The following is an 11,629-nucleotide window of genomic DNA, read 5'->3' as shown; positions in this document are numbered from 1 at the left end:
ATAGGCATATACAACAACAATAACAAAAATACTAGTGTCAGTTATATAAATCACATGACATTATTGTGCAAATTTGACATGCAAATAAATTATATAAAAGCTTTTTTACCAACCATTGTTTGATAAAATAAAACCAAAAAAGTGAGGGGAAAAAGGGTTTGACATGGTTTAAAGCAAAAGGGCCTTACTGCCCCACTTTGTCAAATCATAGAATAATGTGGCGAGATATTTTAAACTTTTTCATAGGAAGTCAATGATACACATCATTTTCCTTACTTTAACCACGGATAAATTATGCATTGGAAATTGTGCTAAAATTCCACATTGTCACCTCTCAAATGTTAAAATCCCTAATCTTTTCATGACGTATTGTAACTATCCACATTTTCAGGATTCATGTAATTGATAAGTACATATTCAAATTTTAACAAGTCAATATAAAGATATTGCAAGTTGTCAAAAAAATTATCAAGCAATTTTAAACATTGACAAATTATTGTTTAGGTTTTAACAATATTCAGTTGTTATATCTTTTAAAATATTTTATACTTTCTTCATCCATAATTATAAAACACTTTTGAGAAATATTTTATATCCCAAACTATAAAATATTCTAATAAAATTAAAGTTTTATTAATAATATTTTAACAATATTACTCTTCTCATTATATTATGCTCTTTAATATTTTTTTTTAGGAATGAAATGTTAAATAAAAGATATTTCTGAAAGTTTATATTTTTGTTATACAAAATAATAAAACTATAAAACATATTTAATAAGCTTTATTGATATATATAATTTTATCTAAAAACTTTTAATAATTCAAAATGAAAAGAATATAAATTATCCTTGATGTAGAAATACTTGTCATCTCTAGTGTCAACTAGTAATACATTCTTTTTTTTTTTGGTAAATCAAATTATAGATATTTTATAAATTTACAAACATATATCCTACATTAACAACATTTCTATTTGTATACATAACACAAAATCTAGTTATTATCAAGAGAGACTACCAACATTCAAAAGGGCATCGATGAAAATTTATAGATATATTTTTATTTTTTTATTTTTGCCTCAAAATATAATTTCACTTGAGCGTGCTAAGAAATTTCATATTCTATTGGACCTTCTCTACAATTTTCTTCGTTCCAAGGACCATAGATGCCATTCTCATGTAAAAAGAACATATGAAACAATTTTTTCCCTTTTTTATTCAAGAGGAGACTTTACATTTTCCTTTTAACTTACTGTCATCCAGTTTAACAAATGAACTTCAAATCATGTTACCATCCATAGTATTTTAAATAGAATCAGGCAATTGTTTCTAGAACTTATTTCCTGAATGAGGAAGTTTCTGTCTTTCCCCATATAAATCATACATTATATACATTACGAATAGTTCATGATTAAAAAAAAAAATTCAAAAAAACTATTTCACCTTGGTTTATGGAGAACTCTATAATTGTCAAGGAGCAAATTGTTCGTACCCCTGCAGTAACTTTTTTAGGTTAGATATATTTGAATATAGTATCAATTTGGCCTATGTTGAAAGCACAGACATTCTAGCTTACCTTTGAGGAAGTTTATATAGCTAGGAAGTACTCAATCCAAGGAATCATCATCAGCTTTTAGGTCAGAAAATGATCAATCATATGACGTATGACATCTGCACCTTCTAGATGCCAGGTTTGGTCCTTGACCTGTAAAATTCAAAGTTAATAAACATGGCCGAAAAATGAGAAAAGGGGACAGGCAGATCAAACATGCACCCCAAGACATCATATATACGATGATCAAGAAGAGTGTTGTATTTAATACTCCCTTTCATCTTTTCTTTTCTTTTTTTTAGGTCACTTCTAATTAATTCACCAAGACCAAAATGAGTGAGTTAGAATAACTAAATTGTATATAAAATAAATCGTTTTCCAATTTTGTCCCTAAATTTAAAAAAGAGTGATTTGATATATAGAAAGAGTTTTCTTTAGAATTGAAATATTGCAAATTTTTTAGAATTTATTAAAGGGTACTTTCAGAATTGTACATCAAAGGTTACAAAAAACAAAGAAAGTGACTTACATAAATGACCACACGAAAACTTTTTAGAATGTGATTAACAAATAGGACAAGAGGGAGTAGCTCATATGAATAGCAATGATAGTACAATTTAGAGACCAACAATCAGGTCCGAGAGTATCATTTAAACGTAATGTCGGAAAATTAGTGAGTGCACAAATTCTGTAAATAACAAACTTATTGCATATTTAGTGTTTTTTTTTTTTTTTGTTGGGTTCATGTCAAGCAATCAGGATGTCAGAAGAATTAATTTATAGCAAGTTTGTTACTTTTCAAGAACCATTGGTGTTAACATTGATTTCAAGGTCTAAAGCAAATTAGGCGTACTAATTTAAATAAAAAATTGCTAGTTTACTCGATCACTCATCATGGGTTAAAGGTTACATAAAAGTGCAGACATAAGAGGAGAGAAAAGCCATGTGATGCGAGACAGACCTGAATGATACTATGAGCAGCAAATCTCTGTCTACTACGGTGAAAACTAACATCTATTTTTTCCCATGACAGACGAGATAAGCCTGTTACCAGCTCCTCTGCAAGAAACATTCCAGTTAGAAATCAGACAATCTGCAGATAGGAGGAGAGAAGTAAAGAAAGAGCTCATGCATATCTCCTTTTATAAATTCAAGAAACAGTTGAATCTTATTGAGGAAGGATTAATTATATGAAAGTTGCTGACTTCTGCTCATGAAAAATAGCTGATACCAGTAAAAAAAACCCCAACAAAAATTGGGAGTATTTGTAGATTTGGCAGTCATCCATTTTCCAATGGTGGAGCCCTAACCTCGGAAGATCACTAGTTTGATTTTAAAAGTTCACTATCATCATTTTGAAAATACAGGTTTAGAGTGAGTCATTCCACACTGGCCGTTATCGAAAGTCAAAACAGCAAAGGTAAGGTCTATAAATACATGTTTGGCTATGCTTTGAATTTTTTTTTTATATCTTATTTAGTTGGTTTAATTTGTTCTCTTAAAATGAGTTTCTCAAAAAGCAATATGACAGTTTATAAGATTTAAGGTCCAAATGAAGATGGACAAAGAAAATAAGAACATTAAGTTAAAGAGTAATATCCTTGTATGCAAGCTAGAAGTAACTGATTGGAAAAGGCTATCATGACTCATTTAAGAATTCATATAAGCAAGAAAAGGCCAAGCACATAACACATGGAAAAGGCAACTATTGCAGGATCAAGATAACAGCACTCAAGATTAAAGGGGGAACAGAAAGCACAAACCTTCAATCTTATCAGAGCTGTCATTTAATAAATCACACTGCTCAGCTTCACACGCCTTGCAATGCTCTTCATATACAACATGAGGATATTTTTCATTTACCATATTCTCCCACTGTCAAGCAAAATATACATTAAACTAAAACCCAAATGAAGGTCAACTAAATAATTCAAGAGCTTACAAAGCACGCAAATAACCATATACCTTTGGAAGTTCATTATTTCTTCTGATGGATGATGTCCTCCAGCCAACAATATCTTGAATGTTAAATATAAAGGACCGCAAATAAATACATGCAATTTAGACTGACATATGTCCTAACAATAAGCAGAAAGTAGTATATACTAAGGATACGATCATAGCCCACATTTGAATATACAGTCCGGCATTTGAAAGTATGCAATGCAGACCTGCATAAAGCAAGGGTCTTTGAGAAACAATAGGACTGAGAAACAAATCTTCTTTGAGGACAACGATATGAGACATGCGACAATCATACATGAAATGAAGTTCTTCAGAATCTTCTAGCATGCGCTTGAGCAATGGTGGCTTTCCTTCATCATCATCAGTAAGGAAAAGATGACGACCAGTTCTCCTAAAAATAAAATGAATAACACAGCTTGCAAGTTTCTCAATTGCAGGTACACCAAAAAGAAATGGTACCTGAATGTCAAGACCCAGTCAACATGTTCAAAAATAGAAGACATTAATTTAACTAGTTCATGTGTACAATACCCTCAACAAAAAACGAATTTAAATTGATCCCAAATTGATTTGGAGATACATCCACACAGATAGGTGACCTACGAGTCAGATGAAGATGCAAATTTTGACGCAAATCAATTATATGCAGAAGCTAGAAGAATTTCTTTATACATCAAAGAAATAAAAAGAGTCCAGTTATCATAATGAGGTTAGACTTCCCAAGTTTCACATGAAATCATTCACTGAATAACACAAGGGAACTTTTGGCCCACAATCGAAGGCCTGGTTGCAGGATATTGCACAACGCAATCCTTGATCACATGTTTGGTGCACATAGAATATTATATAAGCTTATAGAGTCAATTCCAATCAACACCCCTTAATACTGTGATCACTATATCATCTATCCGGGCCCCCTTTGCCTTGACCAAACCTGATTGCATGAAGAATGTGATAAAAACATCAATAAATTATCACAATAACCCTGTGCCTCCTTTTACTCTGACACAATGTCTTAGCCCATAGCTTTATTGTCATAAATTTATTAACTATCACATGTAAATACATATTTTTCAATATCACTAAATTTTGACAACATGGATCAAATTTAAAGATCAGATGCCGATACCTGCTTATGGCCCCTTGATCCTAGGTGAGGTGTAGCAACAGTAATGAAATTCATTGCCTCTAAGCCACATATCGTACCACTTGAGTTCTCTTTACTTTCTCTAGTGCATGAGTCATGCACACATTCTCTTTCCGATGACCTATACAGTCTCCCAATTGCATACCGTGCCACCAGTCCTCCCACAGAGTGTGCAACAATGGAGATCTTACGCATGTTTGGCTTTCTTTGAATAACATCGATAACCTAAAATTGGATTGAGTTAACAACAAAAGGATTATGTATTGAACGCCATTGTGTATAAAGATAGAAAAGGTTTTAGATATTATAATTATCCGGGCAATAAAAAGATGCTGTCAAAGTTAAAATGTTACATATTAAATGAAAAATGTTTATTTTAGCATATATTAGAAGTTCATAACTTATCATCTTTCTTGCCAGGTTCATTATCTTATAGACAAAACCTTGGGAGCACTTCCCAAATAGGCAGATCCACTTGGGTTTTCTGCCCCATGAGTTGGAACCTTACATCACTTTAAAAATAGAGAAACGGCAAGGCTTCTGTTTTTCCAAACATACTCACACGAAAATTTCATGCTGGTTACATATAAATAAAAATTAAAGAATAAAAATTAAAGAGGCCATGTACATTAGTGGCAGAGATCATGTGAAGCGAGACATAATGGTGAGAAAATTTATTCACTAGCTTAATGTAGCTAGATACTTAGCTTCAACAAAAGTGATGAATATATCATGTTTAATTTATATTTCTTTCAATCTTAATAACTCTAAGCTATCCTTTATCTTTATTCAACATTTTTATGGTGTATATAGTAGATAAGGTTAGAAAAATAAGAATAGAAAATGCCTCATTAGCAATTATGGAGTCATTTTGATTTCATGTTTCATGCAGGAAAATTCAACAAAGTCTTGTATCTATACAGACACTGACCTCCTCTGCCAATCGCTCCCCCATTACATCCACACCATCTAGTGTCAACCTAGACACATTTCGTTCGCTACCTGCATGAAAGAAAATTGGGGAGGGGGATTATAAACCAACATAAGCTGTAAAGAAATTTGTTAAAGCCCTCTCAGTTTTATTGATGAATTTCTCAAGATGTCAATGAAACAGCCAATAGTACCACAAATATTGAAGGCTGTTAAATATCAACTTTCTTCAGGACTAGTTTGCATATATGTGAGACATAAAAAGAAAGTTGTTGTGCAACTTTTTAAGAATTTAAGTTGCAGCAGTTACTAAAGGTGAGAATAGGGAAAGATGGCAGGAAAAAGGGCCCATCAAGTGTGAAGAGTTTAGAGACTTCACATCGAAAGTTAACAAAGTCAACAGGAATAATTTGAATGATGTTAAACAAAGAAAAATTCCATGTTAGAGAGCTTTGCTAAGATTAGAAACAAATTTAAAATAGAAAAGCATCAGAGAAAAAGTCAAACATAGTGAGTAAAGAATTGGGCAAAAACATTTGAAAATTCAATGGATCAAATCATAGCTGGAAGACCTTATTAATCAAAAAGTTTGATCAGAGGGCAAAAAATGAACAAATATGAAAAAAAAACCCCTAAGAGGCAGAGCCTTCAGGTAAGTCTAACTCAAACCTAGCTATTCAATCATGTTATGTCAGATGATAAGGCTTTGAATAGCCCCTACTGACTATGAAAAGCAAATGGACTTGCTCAAAGTCCAATCCTACCAATTGCCAACCATATTATTGGATTGGATAAAAGAATCCTCACTGAAACAATTGAAATTTAGCCCAATTTAGCAGATAAGTTACAAAAAGGATGGATTTGATCTCTAAATAAAACATAATAGAAGGCATTCAGAATCAAAGAAATATTTTGATGTAGCTTTTATTGGAAAAGAACCACTTTCAGACTTGTCATAGTATTTTCAAATCAAAGAAGGATGGTTATTTTTTCTTCAATTAAAATCTCTCATATTAGTCTAGAAACTGGCATCCCAATTGTGATTCAGGACATGATTAGTAGCTGATCATTTATTTTCATTCAAATCACAAAAATACTAAGGCCCCGTTTGGTTACTATAAATGAATGGAATGGAATAGATTGAAAAAATAAAGGTAAAAATGATATGATCAAAAGAGATGGTGAACCACATTCATAAGGAAGTGAGATAATTTAGTTTATGAGTTGGGAATCATGATTCATGAAATTTTTGGAGGGTATAATGATTTTCGCATTTGTAGTATATATTAATAAGTTTTATCATACTTATCATGAGGGGAAAGGGTGATTTAATTCATTTTTATATTAATTTTTTCACTCCATTCCATTTCTTTCTAATAACCAAATGGGACCTAAGACTAAAATGCAAGGATTACATTCAAACTATACAATTCCCAGGATCAGATGTTGCTATAGAGCTCTAGTAGCTGTTAAGTAATCATAAACTTGTAACATGACCAAATGTAGACATGATATTGGTCAATTGTAACAACTTACTAAAAAGTAAAACAAGGACACATCATTCTTTAAATGATAACCAAAAAAAAAAAAATCTCTTACACCGTGTTGAATTGTAGGATCAAACAGGATTAGTAGTTAGTCAATAATCTGTTAGCTGGTTATGGATGGGAAGGTCACCTCAACAAATAAAGGAGGTACAAGTGTAAGGGGGTGATTGAGTTGAGTTCAAGTGTTCTACTTTTCTTTTTCACCATCTTATCACAAGCTCTTTCAAATGGAATTATCACCAGAGGTTTATATGAGAAGTTTGAGGAATGATCCTTACAGTGAACAAACACTTTATCAGGAAGCTCTTTAACAAATTGCTCTGCAGCAAACTTCCAATCCGTTGCGCTGCAGGAATAGTGAAAACCTGAATCAGCCACCTTATGTAAGCAAATTTTGAACTAGGGCAAGTGTGACTATTTAAGTTGCTAAGAAGAAGTAACCATATAACTGAGATTTCAAATTCAATCTTCTGTGCACCATCAACAAGAGACCTTTTACAGATGTTAAGCAACAAAGATACTTAACTTCTCTTGCACAAAAATAGAAAACACACAACCAAATGCTCTGATTATCAACAGAGAACTTTTATCTAAGTCCAGCGCTAAAATATACTCCTTTGACTTTACAAGCAATATCTGTTTTCCATAGCCAAGGTAAGCAGCAAACACAAATTGAGTAGAGGACAGAAAAGAAGTAGAAAAGAAGGCGAAAAGTTCAACAACTTGACAAACATTATAATTAAAAGGGGTCAAGATTTAATGCCCTTTCATCCCTCCTGCATAGTTTTGACCAAGACATTCCACACTGACCTAATTTGCCAAATTTACACCACTAGTTAAAAATTAAAAATTAAAATAATAATAATTATCACACAGGTCGACAGCTAAATTTAGAACTGTACACGAATAGACGATTATTAAATAGGAAGGCACAAGACAGCTCAGATATTTCAGTAGCTAAATCAGATCAAAGAGAAGAACAAATAGTTCTTTCTTCTTCTTTTTTCTCTTTTGCAAGATAACTAATTGAGAACTCAACAAACTGATCAAACAAGCATCAGAAGAAAAATCACCCACTAGGAATTTTACAAGACTCATTCCGATTGAATAAAAATCCAATATGCTACAAGGCCCTTAAACCCAGGTAACGATAAAATATCAGCATTCTCAAACCCAGATGAGGATGAAAGATATAACCTAACCTTCCCAGAATTCCATTGACCATGACAACGAGATGGTCGGCCGACGAAGAATCAGATACCTTGGAACTCCACACATCACGACTTCCGTCGACAGACTCTGAGGTACACACTCCGTTCTGTTGCACGCCCTTTTCCATGGATGATAATTACGCGTTTACAAGGCTCAACAAAAAACCGAATGCAATTGTAAATTAAAAAGAAAATATATAAACGAACGTCACAAAAGCATCAGTGCAGATCACGGGGAAAGAGAGAAAAAGTAACGATATTTTCCCAAGTAAACTGAAGAGAGAAGGAGAGAAAACGTTGGAAACGAAAAATGACGGAATGAGACTGAGTAGGTGAGACCATGAGAGAGAAGGGGAGAGATGAAAGGCAACATAAAAGAAGAGAGTGGAAGAATAAAAGGGACATGAGAGCACGAAGCTAAATGCTTACGATTTTGGGATTAATGGCATGACAATAACATTAACTGTAATCGGTAACTTTCAGAGACAGGAACACCAAAACAAACTTTCAAAAGACGGCTTTCTGGTAGACAAAGGCTGCCCAAGCCAAACGGGCAGGTTACCAAAACATAATTATTGGCAAATAATAATAATAATAATAATAATAATAATAAAAGAGAAAATTACATTCAAAAAATATAAAAAAATTATTCATATATAAGGATTAATAATAAGTTATCAATAAAAAAAATAAATTCTTATTTTTATGTTAATAATAATTTATTTCATATTAATACTTATTTATAAATAAAATTTTTCACATGTCCTTAAATGCGATTTTTCCAAACAAAAACGTATCAAAAAACTTTTAATCTAATTATGTTTTTCTTTTTCGTGTTGCTGAAAAAAAGTTTCGATGAACTGTGCAATTCCGGCCAATACACTTCATCAAGAGTACTTATAGATATAACTACAAATTTTTCATCAGCAAAATAATTTAAAATATCTATATTTCGTAGCATACCACACAACAATCCTGCACAGACAAGATTTTTGGTGTGATCCTCTTTTAACCACATGGGATTTGATCCTTTAACTTCTTGTATCAAGATTTTTTAACCTCTAATTATTTATTTAAGTTAGGTTAAGGTTGTCACTGGATAAAAAAAGATCATGAGATATGTTTAATTATAGGTTGATCATAGTGGAATCAAATCCTCTATGTGCGTGCGTGTGTTAGACAATTATATAAAAAATGTTTCTTTTTTTACATATTTAATTGTTACAAAATTGAAAAATAATTGTCACAAAAATATTTTCTTAAATTACAAGAAAAAATTATGTATATGTTAATTTATAATTATTTAGTACAACTATAGGTACGTTTTATTTTCTTAAATTACAAATTACATTGTCCTCAGTTTATTAATTAATGGTGACGTGAACAGTATAATTTGCAATAAATTTATATAAATATGTAAATCGGCTTTGTATCTAATAATAACAAATTATATATATATATATATATATAATCTTTATACTTTTAAAATATAATAAAAATATTATTTTTTTACTTATATTATTTTTTGCGTTATATCAAGATAAATTAATTTTAAAATCTTTATCTACACTTATCTCATTGTTTGTTAATTTTACACACACAAAATGTTTACATAGAATTAAATTAATGTAAATATAATTATTTTAACTACATCGTTGTTTGCTAACGAGCGAAAAAACAAAACATTTATTTATACTTTTGTTAAAAAACACTTATTTAGATTTAGATGGTGTGTTTGTTATTTACTCCTCAAAACATGGAATGTTTGTTACAATGTCACTTCCGAACAAAAATGGCCTTGGATGGCTTGTTTGTCCTTTGCTGAAAAAAATATTTATTCAACTGTAATTTCAAAAAAAAAAACATTTATTCAACTTTCTTTCTTTCTTTTTTTACACAATAATATTTTTCATCTTTCTTTCTATCATGCAATTAAGAAAGGTTTATGCTGGCCGAAAAAAAAATTAAGAAAGTTTATTATATAAATTTGTTATAAAAAAAAAACAAATGCCATGCGTTTGCATGAAATTTTTCAAAATATAATTAAATTACATTGATATAGTAAAAAGTTTAAAGTTTAAGGCAAGTCATTTGGTTTATGAGTTGTATATACAACTATACATTACAATTTCTTATGAGTTAATTAATAGATACATTAAATGAATTTCGTTTCTTCAACGCTAGTCATTTACTCAACAAAATTGGTTACATAAAATTAAATTCGTTTATCTAGAATAATCTTTAACTATATCATTATCATCACAAGAAGACAAATAAAAAAATGATATGGCATGTGTTGTTACAATACTTCGCTCTTGGATGGCATATTTGTCCTTTGCTAGCGGAAAAACACAATGTTTGATCCCTGCAACTTTTATCATGTTTTTTTTTTTTTTTATAAAAAAACTCTCATTAAGTTACATTGCCTACTCACCATACATTTACATATGTTCAGTATCCTCTTCTTGAAGCTTTTTCGCTCATTCACTATAATTTTAATGACAATCTCTCTTCGTAAAGTAATCACAAAGATAAGTGATTTTATTATGAAAGACTTGATAATTACTTTTAATTACATTTATAAAAAAATTAATAATTACACAAATTAGCTTACATGACAAGTTTTTAGTGATAGTTTTAACATTAAGATTCTAGACGAACCATCCTAAAAGTATAAGATGACTTTTTGAAATCTGACATGAGTTAATGATTGTCTTTTGCACCATTTTGGCCATGGCCTTTCTTATTCCACAAAAAAGAAAAAAAAAACATAACATTGTTCAATATCATATTTAATGGTGTTAGTCACAGCCAATTAAACATTGTTAGAGATTAGAGAACTAATGTTTTAGATGACAAAAATTATAAGGACTAGGAATAATGAAAAAAAATTATAAAAATTAAAAGTAAAATGAAATAAAATTATATAGACTAATCATTGTGTTTCCCCTTTGTTAATTTATTTACCCGCCGTTCTTTCTTTCTATCGTGACATTGGGGAGAGGTATTCCATAATTTTTCCGTTTTACTCTAAAAAAAAAGTGAGAGTAATGATATCCATTTCCAAAAAGCTAAGTAATGAGAGTGGAATAAAAACCCTAAGAATAATTTATATATAATATAACTTCTTATAAATTTTATAAATATATCAAGGAAGAATCACATCTAAAGATTTGATAAGAAATTTATCACAAACAAAAATTAATATGAAATGAATTGTTGTTAAAATAAAAATATAGACATATTTTTTTTCAAATAAAAATTTTTATTAGTATT

At 30.6% G+C, this 11,629-nt stretch overlaps 1 protein-coding gene across 3 annotated transcripts; it reads right to left on the bottom strand.

The window, feature by feature from the left end:
- Window positions 1–1,192: 1,192 nt before the first annotated feature.
- Window positions 1,193–8,761, bottom strand: LOC129293700 (lipid droplet phospholipase 1). Of its 3 annotated transcripts, none has more exons than XM_054931785.1 (11): window positions 8,345–8,761; window positions 7,421–7,507; window positions 5,597–5,667; window positions 4,648–4,890; window positions 3,814–3,977; window positions 3,669–3,724; window positions 3,519–3,571; window positions 3,317–3,428; window positions 2,515–2,612; window positions 1,578–1,706; window positions 1,193–1,495 (listed from the first exon to the last, which is right to left on the bottom strand). In XM_054931785.1, exons 1-10 carry the CDS (start codon window positions 8,418–8,420, stop codon window positions 1,635–1,637), a joined length of 1,032 nt encoding a protein of 343 aa, XP_054787760.1. In that variant the 5' UTR covers window positions 8,421–8,761; the 3' UTR covers window positions 1,193–1,495; window positions 1,578–1,634. The 3 variants fall into 3 exon arrangements, with proteins under 3 accessions (XP_054787760.1, XP_054787759.1, XP_054787758.1); XM_054931784.1 differs by having other exon boundaries at window positions 1,193–1,504; window positions 7,421–7,488; window positions 8,345–8,759; XM_054931783.1 differs by having other exon boundaries at window positions 7,421–7,488; window positions 8,345–8,758.
- Between the last annotated feature and the right edge of the window lie 2,868 nt (window positions 8,762–11,629).

This window comes from Prosopis cineraria, unplaced genomic scaffold, assembly GCF_029017545.1.
Source record: "Prosopis cineraria cultivar Desert tree isolate PC_DT_omini unplaced genomic scaffold, ASM2901754v1 PC14, whole genome shotgun sequence".
Lineage (NCBI taxonomy): Eukaryota > Viridiplantae > Streptophyta > Magnoliopsida > Fabales > Fabaceae > Prosopis > Prosopis cineraria.
The sequence above is the reverse complement of the archived record's forward strand: the minus strand, read 5'-3'. Positions and strand labels throughout refer to the sequence as shown.

Bases quoted from the DNA above. Each gene is read 5' to 3' on its own strand.
- LOC129293700 (XM_054931784.1), bottom strand. From the start codon at position 8,481: ATGGAAAAGGGCGTGCAACAGAACGGAGTGTGTACCTCAGAGTCTGTC. The intron at 5,668-7,420 runs GTAAGGATCATT...TCTTTCATGCAG, and splicing joins TGATAAAGTGTTTGTTCACT to GTAGCGAACGAAATGTGTCT. The intron at 3,572-3,668 runs GTATCCTTAGTA...TTAACATTCAAG, and splicing joins TTCAAATGTGGGCTATGATC to ATATTGTTGGCTGGAGGACA.